The sequence below is a fragment of the Fulmarus glacialis genome, unplaced genomic scaffold, assembly GCF_000690835.1.
Source record: "Fulmarus glacialis isolate BGI_N327 unplaced genomic scaffold, ASM69083v1 scaffold8440, whole genome shotgun sequence".
Classification (NCBI taxonomy): domain Eukaryota; kingdom Metazoa; phylum Chordata; class Aves; order Procellariiformes; family Procellariidae; genus Fulmarus; species Fulmarus glacialis.
Window position 1 is genome coordinate 111 of NW_009185746.1, and position 18,126 is coordinate 18,236.

At 37.6% G+C, this 18,126-nt stretch overlaps 1 protein-coding gene across 1 annotated transcript; it reads left to right on the forward strand.

Moving 5' to 3' along the window:
- Positions 1 to 1,401: 1,401 nt before the first annotated feature.
- Positions 1,402 to 17,644, forward strand: LOC104076025 (fibrillin-2-like; the record flags this gene model as incomplete). Its single annotated transcript, XM_009576758.1, has 10 exons — positions 1,402 to 1,531; positions 3,922 to 4,050; positions 6,204 to 6,329; positions 7,016 to 7,141; positions 7,966 to 8,088; positions 8,219 to 8,344; positions 12,372 to 12,497; positions 14,101 to 14,223; positions 15,688 to 15,810; positions 17,519 to 17,644. Coding segments are annotated over 10 exons (1,258 nt in total), but the record flags the coding sequence as incomplete, so codon positions are not given.
- Between the last annotated feature and the right edge of the window lie 482 nt (positions 17,645 to 18,126).

Consider the following 18,126-nt stretch of genomic DNA (forward strand, 5'->3'; position numbering starts at 1 on the left):
TTCACACTAATACATAGGAGGTAGAAGTTTGTTTCATCAAAGGTGATTCTCGGGTAAGGACATTCATCCAGCAAATTATATCATACATCATATACTGTAAGAAAAGCTCATTCAAGTTTGTAAATGCTGTTGAGGGGGCTGCATATGACAGAGGCTGACACATGAAAAACCTTTATTTGTCCTATGCAAGATCCTTTAACAGTCTGTGTTATACAACTGTCCAGCGAAACGCATTTAGAAGAGGTGAAACATTTCATTTGATATTCTACAGAAGAAAAATTACCCTTTTCTAAACTGAGCTCCATATACCACTCTGGCAATCTCAATTTGAAAAAAAAAGCCAATCAAACAGGTAATAGTTACATCTTTTACAAGCTGGCTCAGGAACACCATGAATATTCACTGTGTTAGAAAGCAAAATAGAGCACAATACACGTATTGGCATCATGGGCAAAAGAGTCTCAACTCAGGGAATTTCACTGAGTTTGGTTGATTGCTGATTAACGTAAACTTTTAATTACTAGTTTGAGAAGCAAAAGAAAGCATAAATAATTCAACGGGTAGGGAAACATCTTTTCTCCCTTACCCCCGGGCTTGGCTTCAGCCCAGCACCTCTCCTCCACCCTTTCTGGTTTCTGGCCCCTCTAGTCCCGTGGATGAGGCAGTTGGCAGCACAGGGCCTTGGGGACACTGCGACGGTTTCTCTCTGTCACCCCTTGTTGCTTAGTGTTTTCTTTTGCTGCTCCTTCCTTCTTACTCATTTCCGGTGCCCTGACATGGGCTTCTCCATGGGACAGAGGCCCTCAGTGGTGTTCCTGCTCCAGCATGGGTTGTCCACAGCCCATGCTCCTTCAGGATGTCCCAGCCCCAGCATGGATCACCCACAGGTCATGGTCCCTCTGGGATCTTCCTATCCCAGCAGGGGTTGCATGTGGGTCACAAACCCTCAGGGGCATCTCTGCCCCAGCATGCATCCTACATGGGCCACTGTCCCTCAGGGTGTTCCTGCCCCTGCTTGGCTCACCTGTAGGCCACAGTCCCTCAGGCATGTCCCTGCCCTGGTGTCGGTCTTCCACAGGCTGCGGTCCCTCAGGGGTGTTTCTGCCCTGACATAGGTCCTCCAGGGGTGGCAGTTCCTCAGGGCTTCCTCCTCGGACATGGAGTTCTGCCTTCTGAGAGTGCATCCCCAGTTGTGTCTCCAACAACATCCCCTCCTGCTTGCCTCCTCCATTTCATTTTTCAATTCTCCTAACCTGTGTAGGAGGAGGCCATCCTTCCAGTCCCCTGCAACCCAAACCCTGTCTTTTACGCCCAATACAATTGGTAAGAAGGAACAGGAAATCCCCATTAATTTTATATATATTTGTGCTTAAGAATGCTCTTTTCTTTTGTTTTTATTTCATAGATATCAATGAATGTAAAGTGTTCCCTGGTATGTGCATGAATGGTAAATGCAGAAACACAATTGGAAGTTTCAAATGTAGATGTAACAGTGGGTTTACTTTAGATATGGAGGAAAGAAACTGTACAGGTAAGTCTTGCATTTTTCCCAGTTTCTCCTAGAACCTTAGAATAGTCCAGGTTGAAAGGGACCTCAAAAGATCATCTGCTCCAACCTTTTGTGGGAAAGGAAGCCTAGAAGAGATTATTTAGCACCCTGTCCATCTTGAAAACATCCAGTGATGGGGACTTTACCATGTCCCTGGGGCATTTTAAGGGAACTGGCACTTGTTGCGTAGCTTGGTGATCTGGAAACTTAATGTCATTAATTTCCTTCAGTTTCTAAGAGCTTAATCTTTGGACAGAATGGCCAACTGTCTTAAGTTTCCCTTTCAGAAAATGATTCTTTAATAAATGTAACATTCTTCTTGTACACGTACATTAGGAATTTTTTAAACTGATGTTAAAGATGAGAAGGTCATGCTCTATCAGTATGACCTGAAAAATCAATAAGAATCACCAGCGAAGCCAAGTTCAATGTTTTAACATACAGATTAACTTAATTTACGTTCCTTACTCTCTGGTCATTGTATTACCAAATGAATTTAGAGGCTCCACTGCAAATTAATTTTCATTTAGATTTGATAGCCAAGCACACAGAGAGGCACCTCTGCAATTCTGACATCAGTGCAACGTTAACTCAAGAAGAGATGTGCATTTAATTTAAAAGTTTAATATTTTGTTATTTACTGCCTGGAAAAACTGAAACAGAAGATAAGCTCGATAGTTTTCTGGTTATGAGAACCTGGATGCCTGCATTGTGGGTGGCTCTGTGCTGAAAATGAAGGAGGTTTTTTTATACCACACAGGTGTCTATGAGTGAGTCTGAGTGATACGAAGTGTGGGTGGTAAGGCATATTAACCGAGGTTGGTCTGGTTGTTAATGTTGCCCTAACTAGTGATTTCCTTGTTTTTATAGTGATTGCATTGATGAGAAATGCATTTAACAAACTTTATTTCTAAACTAACAAGAATAGGTCAGAGAACTTCTCTCTACAAAAGCATTTTTTGGTTCTGTTTTCCATTGAAAGTTTGTTCTGATAAGAATGTTCCACTGAGCAGCTGTAGAGAACCAAGTTTTATTAAATGGAAGATTTTTTTTGTTTTAAATTAGCAACAAAATGTTTTATTAAGCCTGCAGGAGGCCAAATACTCTGTAACATCCCAGGCCCACCACATGGGTTACCATCTGACGCCTCTACACATCTGTGTGTGAGGACTGAACTATCTTCACCCAGCAAAACCTGGCCACGGGGAGTGACACAGAGGCAAAAGAGACTCTTGCATGTGGGGAAAAAAGAACTGTTATAAATCTCTAGCAATTTCTTTAGTTAAGCTTATACTTGCCTAGTTTTCCTCAGTCACTTACACAATGAGTCTACTGCCCAGCTCACCAACTTACTACGAACATGTTCATGCTCTTCTCTGATTCCTTGCTCCCTCGACTTCTTGGATGACAGAACCAATCCTATGGACTAATTCCAGTCTCTATCCTGGACTAATGTCTTCATTGTTTCAAATATTCTGTTATTTTTTATTTCCCTGTAAAGACTTCATGATTTCTTAATATGTAAAAATTAATGACACAGAAGTGAATGAAGCTGAAGGTAGAGGGTATAGTGGAGAACATGAAACAAAGGCATTAAACCCTAGTTCATCCCAAAAACACTGGATGGGCAATAGAGTAAAGAAGAGAGAAATCTGGAAAGATATGAGGAGATAGTAAGTAACAGGCTATACAGTTCTTCTTTCCAGTCCTCTTCTTCAACACTGACCTGTTGCACTGGATCATACCCATATTACAAATTCCTTTAGCTTCCTGCCTCACTATCCACGTGTCTTACAAAGAGCTCTTCCTTCTCTTCTCTTTTTACTTTCTACAAACCTGCTACAAACCTCCACAGTAAGTTTCATTCAAACTTAACTAATAAGATAGATAACCAGTGAACAGTAAATCTAGCTTTCAAAGAAGCTACTTTAATTCCTAATGGAAAGGGTGTATGTAAGCTTATAATGCTATTACTGGATAGTTGTCTTCCTAATAAGCAATTTAATATCAGTGGTGCTATAGTCATGGAGACAGTTGGTACCTCTGTAATAATAACAACTCAGAACTTGTTACAGTTAGTAATTTCCTTAGAAATCTAAACTTAAATTACACTTAGTGGACACCTACTTGTTACATAGTTTAATCTATAGTTGAGAGCTCTGAAGGCATTGCATTATGAATCTTTCACAAACTGTTTCACATGATCAGATATTCCTTTAAATATTAAATGAATTTCATTTTTCTCTGTTGATTTATATACATATATGATTTCTGTAGAGTTAATTTATAATGGCCAAGTGTTCACTTCTGTGACAAGCAAGACAACCTTAAACTGTGTTTGATTTTTCTACCTCTCCATTACTATAAAATAGACATTGATGAGTGCCGGATCTCCCCAGACTTATGTGGAAGTGGTACTTGTGTCAACACTCCTGGAAGCTTTGAGTGTGAGTGCTTTGATGGTTACGAAAGTGGATTTATGATGATGAAGAACTGTATGGGTAAGTGTTGCCAGAGTGACCTGGAGTCTGTCCATTTACTGTACAAAGCCTGACTATACTTTGTACTATACTAGTTCTGCTCCACTGAACTCTTCATATGTATAATTAATGTGGCTTCTCGAACAAATGAGACAGACAGACAAATGATTGTCTGTTTATAGGACAGATAACTGAACAATGCATATAGCTTTGCTTGTTCGTTTTGCTTTTACACATTTCTGTATAGATATTTTAGAATGGCAGCAACTATTCATTCATGTAGTTTAAAAATGGCTAATGAGGTATCCAAACATTTGGTAAAGTTAGGAATAGAAGTCTGGAGTTTCAAAAGTAGTGTGATTCCCTTTTCTGTGATACTTCTAGGACTCAAGAAATTCTGAGAGCATTTCCTGAAAAATTGCATCTCTTTAATCTGTCTGAAGTTGTAAGAATAGATATGGAGATGCCAAAAATTACTAGCCACCTTAAAAAATCTTGAGTTAGTATTGTGGAGTACTTCATGAAATACATCATGAAATATATAATCAAAATTAGAAAGTCTGAGATTTTCATCTTGAGGCTGAATGGGTCCTCCTCCTTGCCCTTCTTGAGGATTGGATTGACATTTCCTCTCCTCCAACCCAAAAGATCCTTCCCTGATTTCCGTGACCTTTCAAGGATGGTCAGGAGTGGCTTCAAAATGACATTGGCCAGCTCCCTCTCAGCACTCATGGGTCTTTTCCATGTCCTTTGTCAGCAGTTCCCTTCCCCCATTTCCCCTCATCTTTTTGCTGCTGCTGTTATACCCTTCACATCCCTTGCCAGGGTCAACTCCTGGAGATTTTGGCTTTCCTAACCCTATCCCTGCACACTCAGACAATGCCTCTCTATTTCTCCTGCATCACCTGTCCATGCTTTTGCCTATTTTATGCTTCCTTTTTGTGTTTGAGTTTTGTCAGGAGCTTTTGTGCTCATAATTGAACTCAAATAAGTTGTCCTATGCCCCTGTGTGCCAGGAGGCCGTGCAGGCCTCCTGTCACCTTTACTTGATTTCCTGCAAATTGTGATGCTTTTAGACTCCAAAAGTCAGCAAAAAATCATTGCCTGAATCACAGATGAACATAACAAAGAAGCTAAACCGTGAAAGATGAACAGCCTTCATGACAGACAGAGTGCAAATGCAGAGAATCAATACTGTATGATGGAGATACATTATCTGTAAGATAGAGGCAGGAAAGCAAGATGTCAGATAAATAAGCAGAGAGTGAGGAGATAAGAAGATAAATGACTTCTTGAGGGCCTTTTGCAGGAACTAAGAAAGAGAGGGCATAATGTTCAGTGAAAACATTTTGGAGCCGTGAGGACTATTCAAGCAGGAGTATAGCAAAAGAGATGTTGAATTCTATCATCAGGCAGTTTCTCCCCTCATGTGAATAACCTGCAAAACCCAATGATATCTTGGCTAAATTCTCAGGCTAATGAAAGATAACACTAGTCTGCCTATCTGAATAAAAGTCTCTAGTTTCAAGGATAGGTAGCCATAATGCTTCCTGGGAGTCCAAAAGTGTGAGTGCACTTTGAACATCTTTTGGTCATATTTCTCTTCATCCACATCTACAGTGTCAGCTGTTTTTTTCAGGTTTGTCGGTCAAATACTCAGTTTGCCATTATAAGCTGTAGCAAGCATATTTCTGAGCCACACAACAACCTACGCAGGAGTTATCAAATTGAATAGCCATTTAGTTAAAAGTTTACACACACATCCCCATTAGTGGCATCCATAGACAACACTTTCAGTGTATACATAAATGGGTGTCTGGTTACATTAAGAAGCACTTTTTTTAAAATTTCATCACATTAATACATTGTTCTAACTGGCAGCCATCCAAACATTTGCTGCCTTTTCTTGTGTCCTGTGTCTCCTAGAATACTTAATTTTGAATGATGAATTTCTGGTTTTTTTGAGGAGGAAAATACCCATTTTTAGAGTTAATAATGTATAGTTTTTTGTTTGCCCTGTTATGCAGTATGAGAAAGGAGCCGCACTGCTTCAATGAAACAATTCCTTTATTTCTGACCTCCAGATTTTGTCACTTACAGACACTGAGAATTGCTTTTCTCTTTGTTGCTCCTTAGTAATGATTTTATATTTATTTATCGTGGTTTCTTCGCAGATATTGATGAATGTGAACGGAACCCTCTGCTGTGTAGAGGTGGCACATGTGTGAACACCGAAGGGAGTTTTCAGTGTGACTGTCCTTTGGGACATGAGCTGTCACCATCACGTGAGGAATGCATAGGTGAGTTTCAACTCAGAATAGTAGTCTTCAGCTTTCTAAGAAGAATGGTCATCTGTGCTATGAAACATTCTTGTCTCTGGCAAGGATGGGGTCTCAAGAATATCTTATACAAATTCATGCTCCTCCTTTATATGAGTATCTTCAAATTAAAACCTTGTAACAGATCCTGTAAAATTTCCAGTGCCTTTAACACTGTTGACTTCAGAGAGGAGTATTTTACCAGGCCTCTTAGGGATTATTTAGCGACTCAAAGGACTGTACCACTCATGCTGGCAACTTTCAAGTAAAATACATACAAGCACAAAATGAACTTCGTTCCTACAGTCACAAAAAAGTATTGCCTCTTACTGAAATGCAGCTCTCCTTTTTGCATATAATTCACCAAAATGGTGAAAAACATGCAAGAAACATAGTGCATATTATCTCTTTGGTTTCTGTGTTTGATGCATAGTTGCTTCAAGAGTTGGTTTAAACCAGCAGACTGTGTAGTTAATACTCACAGACCAGAAACAAAGAAGATAAATCTTTGGACACTGGCTGGAACATGCTAAGAACAAGAAAAAAATTGAAAAAGCCCGAAAACCACCAGTTTAAAATACTGCCTCTCACCCTCTTTCTCTGGCATTTGGCAGTTAGAGTCTGCATTCTGAGTAACAAGTTAATTGATACGAATGATTCTTTTCCAGATGTAAATGAGTGCTCTTTAAGTGACAGTCTCTGCAAAAATGGCAAGTGTGTGAACATGGTTGGAACATACCAGTGTTCCTGTAACTCTGGGTACCAGGCCACTCCTGACAGACAAGGCTGCGTAGGCAAGTGTTGTACACCTTCACCTATGTATTTGTGCTCCAGCATATATTGTTTCATCTGTCTTTGTTTTTATTTAATGTCATACCTTCCTCTTGAAACTGAGCAGAGCCATCTTCTCATCTGCTGTTAAGCATATCATGAACTATCATGGACCCTTCTTTTACCTTAGAAATATAAAGAAGGTATAAAAATATTGTTGCTGTACTGAACTCTGCAGAATACTTAGAGAGAAAATATTCTTAGGTACTACTCCATTAAAATCAGAGGCTTGAGCTAACAAACAGAAAATATTGCTTGATTTTTTGATCAAGCAAGAACAGCCCCATGCATTGATAGTTTCTCTTTCACTTTTTCTCTTTATTGTATACATCTCTTAAATCCTTCACTACAGTAGTACTGAATTATGTAGTTGTCATCACATTGCTGAGGAGAAAAGAAGTATTGAGAGTTTCTTTTATTTGTTGGTTTTGGTGGGATTTTTTGCAAAAATATAAATTTGTGCTACATTTCAAGCTTTAAAGAAACCTGATTTTCTCAGGGCTTTTCTTTCTTTCCTTTCCACATGTTGTCTTTTGCACTTTTTTTTACATCCATAGTGATACATATGAACAAAAGCAACAACTAAAAGTAGCCACTTACTCCCACAGATAAAAATGTGGTTGAAAGAGAGAAAGCTGAACAAAATATAAATCAGAGAGAGCAGAGTGAGAATAAAAATTCAGAATCATATCACTGATAAATGGTTTCATCTGCTAAGTAAAATGCCAACAGAAGATTACTTTTCCTTATAAAAGTAGACTTACTACTACTAATGTTGCTTCCCCAGATATTGATGAATGCATGATAATGAATGGAGGCTGTGACACTCACTGCACTAACTCGGAAGGCAGCTATGAATGTAGCTGCAGTGACGGCTATGCTCTAATGCCGGATGTCAGGACATGTGCAGGTAGGTTTTAATATCTTAAAAGTTCCAGCATCATATCTTTCAGCCAACCATATGAACATGGTATTCTTTTAGCCAATCCGTACCAGAGTGAAAGAATTATTATCTTATCTTTTTCCGCCCCCCCCCCCAGATATTGATGAATGTGAAACCAACCCAGATATCTGTGATGGTGGGCAATGTACTAATATTCCAGGGGAATATCGCTGTCTCTGTTATGACGGATTTATGGCTTCTATGGACATGAAAACTTGTATTGGTAAGTAGCTGTATGCACCAAATTTAATGCAAGTCTAAAGATTCTGCAGCTAATGCTTTAGGATGTTCTGAATCCTTGAAAGTATATATTGAAACTACGTATATTATTAAAAAAAAAAAAAATCTGTAGGTCTTTCTTGACTATCACTATAGATGTCAGGAAGGATAGAAAAAAATTTGAAAAGTCCATAAAGATGAATCAGATCACATAGTTCCAAAAATAGGAGTGATTTAATTGTAATGATATGATTCCTCTAAAACATCTCTATTGAGAAGAGATTTTCTGAGTGCCCCAGCATTTTCTTCTCTTGTAAATGTTTCCGTTTATTCCCTCAACTACAGAAAGTTCTCATGAGTAGTTATAAAGGAAATTAAAATAAAAGTATCTCCTCAAATTAACCTAACCTGTTTAGTTTATCTTGGTGTTTATATGAAGTTCTTACCGTTTACATTTAATATAAAGTTTCATATGTTTCATATTTTAAGGTGATTTTGGCTATACTAATAACATCTTTTTACATTTTGTGAGCATCTGTCAAACAAACCTTCACTTTGCACGTGTGCACACTCACACAGACATACACACAGAGGAGAAACTAGTTACATGTAATGCTGAGCAAAGCTGTCCTGAGCTGATTTTGTCTCCTTTTTTCCAGAGTTAGAGTTGAATTTAAGATTTTCTTTTCACCTTCACTTCTATGTTATTCCAGGTTCTTGTTCTCAGTTTTGTGGACATACTCCATGTTTGTGCAACCGACGTGAAAGTTTAGAACTGACCTATTCAATAATTTTTTCCGTATTAGCCATGTTAGTAGCTGTAAAATCAGAATACTTTTTTTCATTTTATACTCAACTGCTCTTAAATGTTCTTTTCTAGGAAAACAGTATCTGATATTAAGGTTAGAAACTTACAGTGAGGAAGTGTGAATTTCTGCCATGTATGTAATTGCTTTCCTTGCTAACAGCATCATCCAGTTTGTCAAAAAGCCTTTGGGCTAACTACAGTGTCATACTGGACCTAACGCTTCTTTCAACAAAGTACTTGATGTTTTTTCAGCAGAAATATTTGCAATATCTTGTATTTATTTGACAGTATGTGAAATTAGATGATCTTTGCCATTTAACTGGTGTAAAATGGGAGCTATTTGAATAAAGTCAAAAAGTTGACATAGGTGTAACTCATAATAAGACTGCGTTTTAACTACAAGTTTTTAACCAGGTCTTTAATTATCAACTATTCAGCTTCCAAATAAGGTAAATTCTAGAATAATGTTAAAGCCTTGTATTATAGTTGAAAGCCTCTGTTGAAGATTTAGCATACAGTACAAGAATCTAAAACACAGTTCAGTACAAACTACATTACTCTTTAGGAGAGGTTTTCTTCCTAATGGAAAGCTTTTGTCATATATGCAATGCTCAGTGAAATTGGGAAGAACAGGGAGACATCAGTAGCAAACTTACCTCTCTCTTGAAACTTCAGTCTGCATCAAGGCAGCAAGTGCTGAGCAGTCACATTGTTGAGGTGTCTGGGAAGGGAGTCTGGCACAGGAGCACATCTACAGTCCTGATGACCTGTTTTGCCTTGTGGCTATTTTTTTTTTTAATATGGTTGTCGGAAAACTTTGTGGTTGTGGCTTATCACTTGCTCTTTCTGCAAGGGTCTTTCCCCTGTCCACCTGCAGCTGGACTTCTCCTTGAATGTTGCCTTTGTGGTGGCTTTGTGTCTTTGTATGTGCCAGAGATAGCTCTAACTTTTGGAAGCATTTCTTGTCAAGGGCATGCTCTTAATGTCTCTGCTCTTTACCCTCTCCCAAATTGGCTTTCAGCAACACTGTTAGGACAATGGTTATTGACCTCTTCTTTCATTCCTACTTAACCTCCGCTTTGATAGACATTTTGATTTTTCTTCCTCTCTTGAAATGTCTTGAAGTTTCTTTCAGCTTCTTTCAAAATCAGAGGGACTTTGTTTCTTGTCAGCAAGGAATTTGCCCCAACACACAACACACACACATACACACTTGGGATCATTACTAAAAATTATTTCCTAGCTACCCATTTTCTAATGGCATAGCAGAGTGATAGGTAAAGGTCTGTACTAAAAAGCTGCCAATGATCCATAGGCATTCTACGAAACCTAAATGGAAGGCTGTGCCAGAGCTACTCATAGCCATGAGCTACTAAGAGAAGGAGTTTGAAGTTTCCTTGTGGTGTTAAGAGTTCCCTATTTGATATGCTTCATAGTTCAGGCTTTTCCAGTGAGACTTTGGAGGAAGCAGGTCAATTCTTATGTTCCAGGGGTGTCTCGGCAAGCAGAACTACAGAGGTAAGTCTGCAGCTCCTGCAACTGAGGAGACTTAAAGTATGGCAGCTTTCCTTTGCCTCCTAGTGTGACAACTGAATATACTAGGGAAATAAAGGTTGCTGTAGTGAGAGTATTCAGAAGACTGACGAAATCAGCCCTGTTTTAAAACACAAAACTAAATTTTACAAAATTCATTTAATAACAACACATTGCCAATGGTCAGTTCTTATACAATATTTATCATTATCACTGCACATACAAAACTGTTAGTTTTTAACAATCACATTCTAAATTATATGCAAGTATACAATACCACATAGCTGTTACAGGTAGTTTGCATGGATTCCAGCCCTTGGTGTTGCTTATTCACAAAAGTCAAGATGATCGGGCTTGAGCGCTTATCTACAAGAAAAGCTGGAACTGAAGTGGGTCTGTCTTCTTTCTTCTCCAATTTTCCATGCTTATGTTTTTATGCTGTTGCCCCCCTCACAAAAAGCAGGGTCTCTTCTACTCCTTGTAGAGCTTATCTTGTTTTCTTGTCTTGCCAGTCATTCTTGTGGTGTACCTGTGAGGTTTTCCTGCCTATCTGCAGTCCCTTGTGCTTATACTGTCCTTTGTCTGGCAATTTCTGTGACTTTGATGTGTCCTACATTCAACTACACCCATCTTTCTTTGTCCTATTGGCAGTCTCCTTGCCCACATCCTTATGCAAAACTGTGCTGGCTTTGCCATCACAGTATTACACAGCACTTACATGCTATTGCTAGTAACACTGTTCTAATATGCTTATATTGGGGTTTAAGGCAAACTAATATTAATTACATCCTAATTAATATACTTTTAATTTACATGTGATGTCAGCCTCTGCTTTGGCTGCGTTACATGACATCTTACTTCACTCAAAAGGCCAACTGCAAATACCAGAAATGCCTTTTCGTCCACAGTACAGTGACTCTCTTTAATGCCATAGTATAATACTGTTAGTTAATATAATTTCAAGGGACCAATGGAAATACTGGACAAGGTATTTGAAAACTCTTGGGCCATATGACTCCACTGCAGTAAGACTCAGAACACTCATATGAAACTCCTCAGTTACCCACTTGACAGGTGCCCAATTCTAGTTGGTTCTTATACTAGTTCCATTGTTTCATAAGATTCATTGTCTTTCCTAAGTTGAATTCTTATTAAAAAAACTGTTTGAGTTTACTTTATTATTATTTTTTATGATTTTGACAGATGCTATTCAGAAGTATCGACACACTTGTATATATCAATATTCAATTTTAAATAGTGATCAAAATGTGCAAATTGAAATCTGTAGATAATATCAGTACAGGAAAAATAATCAACTTACTGTATTAATTCTTCTTTGGAAGAAAATTATAGCTGTATTATGATCAAGAACATGTTTTTTAAAAATATTTTAAAGTGATTCTTGTAAGAAGTAGTTGACTTCATAGTCCAATAATTAGCATTCTAAACAAATTTGAAAACACTGTGGTATTTGGACTACACATTCATCCTTACTTGTTTTTAGAGAATTAAAAAAATATAGAAAGGAATGGCTGAAATGTATTATGATGAAGATGAATAAATGTCACATGTCATAGGGGTGGACCATGCTTCTGATATTTTCACCTGAATGAAAGTATCCCAAAAAGAGAAAGTATACTGTTAAATTACAGTAATGTTCAACTAATAATGAATTTATGTGCACTTACAGATGTGAATGAATGTGATTTGAATTCCAACATCTGTATGTTTGGGGAGTGTGAAAACACTAAAGGTTCCTTCATTTGTCACTGTCAGCTAGGATATTCAGTCAAGAAGGGAACCACTGGATGCACAGGTAAAGCCAATTTCCAGCATATATGTCATGGTGTGCACATATCTTGGTTGGCTTTCAGGTAAAATAAATGCACAAGTGTTCACACACAAGTGAGAGATTGGTATCTGTACATAATAATAAATATAAGAGTAAGTATTTTACATTTGTCAGCATGTATCCAGAGTTTGAGAAGGTACATTCCTTGACCAGTATCAATATGATATGAAGAGCCCCTTACATAATTGTAATTTTAAAGGCAAAGCTTTTATCAGTATAGATTGGGAGAGTATCTGTGGTACGAAATATAGCTTAGGTGGGCACAACTGCATTTGTATTAGAAGTATTTTATCAGTGCTCATTTGTCATACATACTTGAAGTATGAACTCATCTGTCAACTAAAGCTGCAGGAAATGACCCTGTAGTCAGAGAACACGAAAAAGGAAAAAAAAGTAAAAGAAAAGAATGAAAAAAAGCGATGATGTAAAAAGCAAAGTATATGCCATCCTTCAACACATGCTAACAAATTTTAAAGAATCATAGTCAGTTTCTGTGATAGTTAAGCAGTACCTTGTCTTCTGCAAGCTGGGTCCACTGTGTTCAGGAGGCTAAGGTATCCCGGTGTCAGCTGGGATAGAGTTAATTTTCTTCCCAGTAGCTGGTATAGTGCTGTGTTTTGGATTTAGTGTGAGAATAATGTTGATAACACATTGATATTTTAGTTGTTGCTGAGCAGTGCTTACACTAAGTCAAGGACTTTTCAGCTTCTCAGACTGCCCTGCCAGCAAGGAGGCTGGAGGTGCACAAGAAGCTGGGAGGGGACACAGCCAGGACAGCTGACCCAAACTGGCCAAAGGGATATTCCATACCATAAGACATCATGCTGAACAAAAACTGGGGGAGTTGGCCAGGGCAGGGTGTGGCTGCTGCCTGGGGACTGGGGGGCGTTGGTCAGCGGGTGGTGAGCAATTGCATTGTGCATCATTTGTTTTGTATATTCTTTTATCATCATTATTATTATTACTTTCCCTTCCTTTTCTGTCCTATTAAATTGTCTTTATCTCAGCCCACGAGTTTTACCTTTTTCTGATTCTCTCCCCCATTCCACTGGGGGGGAGCAAGTGAACGGCTGTGTGGTTTTTAGCTGCCTGCCGGGTTAAACCACGACATAAGTTCATCCAAAATTATTCTTCTGGGAAAGTTGACACAATTTCTCCTATAGTTTGGTCTTTAAGAATTTGTTCTATAATTACTAAATCTTGGACTAATTTTTATAACCGAAATGTGCCTATGCAAAGGTCTTATCCCATTTTTAGACGTATAAAGATCAGCATATTTAATATGTCTGGAAAATAGCTTTCATTTCAAACTGAAAAGCAGTTGTAGGAAAGCAGACTAATTTTGTCATGTTTACAAACAAAGAACAAAATAAAATACAGCTGTCTCTATTTTTTATGAATGTATAATATGAAGTAACTTGCTTGAATTATTCTGTAGTCTTGAATGTTTGTTTTTTAAAGGACTGCAAACCTGCACAGTGGAAATAAGCGACATGTAAAAGGTACATAATTTGTAATATTCCGGTGCTCCTGATGTAAATACTAATAGTTTATTTTGTGCTTGTAGACGTGGATGAGTGCGAAATTGGTGCTCACAACTGTGACGTGCATGCCTTATGTGTCAACGTACCAGGAAGTTTTAAATGTAGTTGCAGAGAAGGATGGGTTGGAAATGGCATTAAATGTATTGGTAAGTGTACAGAAAATAAAGCTTTCCTCTTTTTTCTTTTTTTCTTTTTTTTTTATTTAATGAAAGCAAGTAATGTGACTGTGTGATTACTCCATTAGAAGCGAAGTATTATTCTTCTATCTGCTGCACTCTGTGGATAAATGAATGTGCAAGATTCTTATGTTTCAGGGGTTTGGTTTTCTGAGAAAAAAACTGGTTTTGTCTCAGAAGCCTGTCTGTGTAACATCTTACTGAATTAACTATGTATTTTACGAAGTTTACATACAACTGCTAGAATGTGCAAAATAAAAAAAATCAGTCAAAAATAAAATGGAATTTGTTTTGTGATTTCCTGCCAGTAAGATACTGTTCCTCTTACTTAATGCCATTTTTTGTAAATGACCCGTAGTATACCTAGTTTATAGGCCTTAACATAAAACAGATCGGACTTGAGGTATGGGAAACTTGATTCTACTTTTGCTGGGCTGCTAGAGTAGCATTAGATCTCCTTGCCTTCATTTTTTAGTTTGATGTGTAAAAGATTGTAATGTTTATCTTTTTTTTCAGAACATTTTGGGATCTATGGAAGAGGAGCTTCGTTTAAGAATTAGGCTTTATTGGTGTAATATGTGAAAGAGAAAGTACCATATTATGAGATTTTACTACAGGCCAGATTTTCTAAGCTTTTTAAGCCATATCTGAGAAAAAGGGGAAGGCCCCTTGGTCCTTATTATTATCATTTAATTAAAAGTGTGTGAGGTTCTACTAAGTAAATAAAAAGTCCCATTTGAAGGAGAAAACTTTAAAAAGTTTTTTCCAGCAGCATTCTCATAGTTAGAATAGCTCCTGGGTATAGTGTTCTTCCAGGAGACTACTCTGCAGATGAGTCAGAAGGGACTGTCCGTTACCCCGTAGCCCTAGCTAGTGTGACTCGTACGTCATGGACCCACATGGCCATTCCCATCAAACATGCCCATTTTGGGGGGCATGGGAAAGTCTCTTCTTTTTTTGTTTTCTTTTTTCTTTTTTTTTTTTTTCCCCCATCCAGGTTGACATCCAAGTAAATAAGAAAGCTTGCATTAACTTTCATGGGGTTACGTTGTTGTCACATTCTTCTATTACTTGAGAAGACTCTCGAAATGTACGGCAGATTTTCATCTCGCTGTATTTCTTTGGTTTATTGGGTTTTTAACTCATTTTGAATTCAAGTTCTTTAACAGGATGTTAACATTCAAGTAATGAGTCAGCTGAATTCCATCTGTTGCTTGGAAACATTGTACCCAATCCCATGCATTTTAATCTAAAGGAAGAAATATTAAAATGAAATCACTATAGATTAACCCTGTATCTTCTAATGAGAACTTTGTATGTTTATGGAGACATAAATCATCTTTGCAGTTGCGCTTGTTAGCTTGACAGTTAATTGTAAGCCAAGTATACTAACTGCTCTGTTACTGCTTGCACTCTTTTGCCCCTGATGTGCAGATCTTGATGAATGCTCCAATGGGACCCACCAGTGCAGCGTGAACGCTCAGTGTGTGAACACCCCAGGGTCGTATCGCTGTGCCTGTGCAGAGGGATTCACTGGGGATGGCTTTACTTGTTCTGGTAAAGAAGTTTCTGTGAAAGCTGACTTGTCACACATTGTTTCTGTTGTATGGAAGCTTTGCAAATTAGATCTAAGCCCGAAGTGCAAGATAATAAACGTAAAAGTGTCTTTCAAGATCAGTTTTCTTCCCATCTGCTAAAAAAATGCTAGCAAAGACAACTGATTGTTCTTTTGATTTTTGTGCCAAATTGGACCCACTAGGCCCATTTGTTGGGTGAAGTTCCTGTCTGCTGCTGCGTCCTCCTCCTCCTCCTCCTCCTCCTCCTCCATGCCAATTTTTTTGAATGTGCATGTGCTGCTTGCAGCCGCAGGCTTTCTGGTCAAGAACACAAAACACCAGTTCTCTGTTAATGGTTCCTGTCTTGTAGGCCAGGTCTGTCTTTGGCAGGGAAGGCATCATCTGTTTTCCCCTCACTGTGTTAGTTGAACAGGATTTAATCGTTAACATAGGACTTTCTAAAAAGAAAAACAAATTACAATTGAAAAATACTGCCCATGATCTCTGCATTTAAATCTGTTGGTAAATGCTCACTATTAAGAATGAACATTGTTTAGCATTCAGCAAGTGATTCAAAATAAACTGATGTGTAAAGGATTATATAAAAGTGTGAAGATTTTATATTGAACATTAATGGCTGAGTGTTGAGTTACTGTGGTTTTTATCACTTACAGAGTGGAGATGCAACAATATCTCTGCTCTTGAATTCTAACGTATCCTGTATGTGGTCAGCAGATTTGAAGGTTTGAAGGAATGCATCCTAATGATAGTAAAATACCTAGAAACTAGGTGAATGTGAATGTGAATGCATTAATTACTAGCTAACTGGCTAATTTTAAATCAAAATGAATTTACACCTTAACAAGCCAATTTTCTGATTAGTATTGTAAGTTTTTTTTATTTCAGAATAAGGATCTTCAAATATTATTTGTTTATGTGTTTCAGGTTTGTGGTTAATGAACAAGAACTTTCATACCTATTACTAACACACTATGTTTCAGATCTTCTGTTTTTTAAAAATCAGATGGGATACTAGAGATTGACTAAGAAAATGAAGAAAGTGTATTGAAAATTTTTTGGGGCAATCATAAGCATATCTGACAAAATTATGAGTCTTTATGATGACTGCAATGGTGAATGCCTGCCTTTGTCATTCTGCTCTTTTATACCTCTTAAAAAAAAAAAGAATCACTTTTGGGGCATACTAGAAGAATCCCCAGAGTGTGCAAATGGTACTTGTAATGTTCATATTATGACATCAAAGAATATTTTCTAAAATGCTTATGAAAATAATTTTCTATGTATGATTCACTTACTTAAGAAAATTTGCCTTTTGAATGTGTTTTATGTCAAAGTAACATAGCAATATATACCAGGAGACAAAGTTTTGACCTTGTAAGCAAAGTATTCAACTTATTTGTCAAATCTAATAGTACTGCGTCTGAAAACCTTGCATTATTAACAAAAAATACTGATCTGTTAATGAAAAACAAAGAGTAAGGAATCTTGGCAGGGTAAAGGGAACAATTTTGGAAATGACATTTTGTTTGCTTTTCAGCATTCTTTCAATTTACTTCATCTTCAGGTGTAAATGTTTTGTTTTATATCAACAATACTCAACAGCACTATTATTTTCAACGTCAGGATAATATTATTTGTATTTTGCTAGTGAAACATTTAGTTTCAAAGAAATTTTCTGTCTCCCACAGATGTTGATGAGTGTGCAGAAAATGTTAATCTGTGTGAAAATGGGCAGTGTTTGAATGTCCCTGGAGCCTACCGTTGCGAGTGTGAGATGGGGTTCACTCCCGCCTCGGACAGCAAGTCGTGCCAAGGTAAGCCACTGGTACTTAAAGTTCGTTTTCTGAGTTTGGATTGGCTGCTATAAAGCAAACGACAAGTGCTGGAAGGACCTCAGCCTGGAAGCAGAATATTCAGCATATGCTTTACATACAAGTAATTTCTTCAAGCAAGGATTATTTTTCAGTGTGAATTATGTTGAAGGTAGCTTTCATCTTTTTATTAAGTTTTCCTTGCCTTGGTCCAAAAATCCCAGAGTAGAGGTTTGGCTCTTTGTTTTTTTAATTATTTCTCTTCTTTTTGTCACTAGTGAATAGTGTGTTCATCACTGTTCTATTTAGTGTGTTTACATAGGAGACACAAACTGCATTAAGTGATCTCATTTTAAAACAAATGTTTTCAGGAAAATTGAAGTAGGCAAATCACTCTTATATTTGACAAGTTTGTAACACTCCTTAAAATGCATACTGGAGATTTTTTATCATCACCCTTTCACTATCAATATTGTACCAGATCA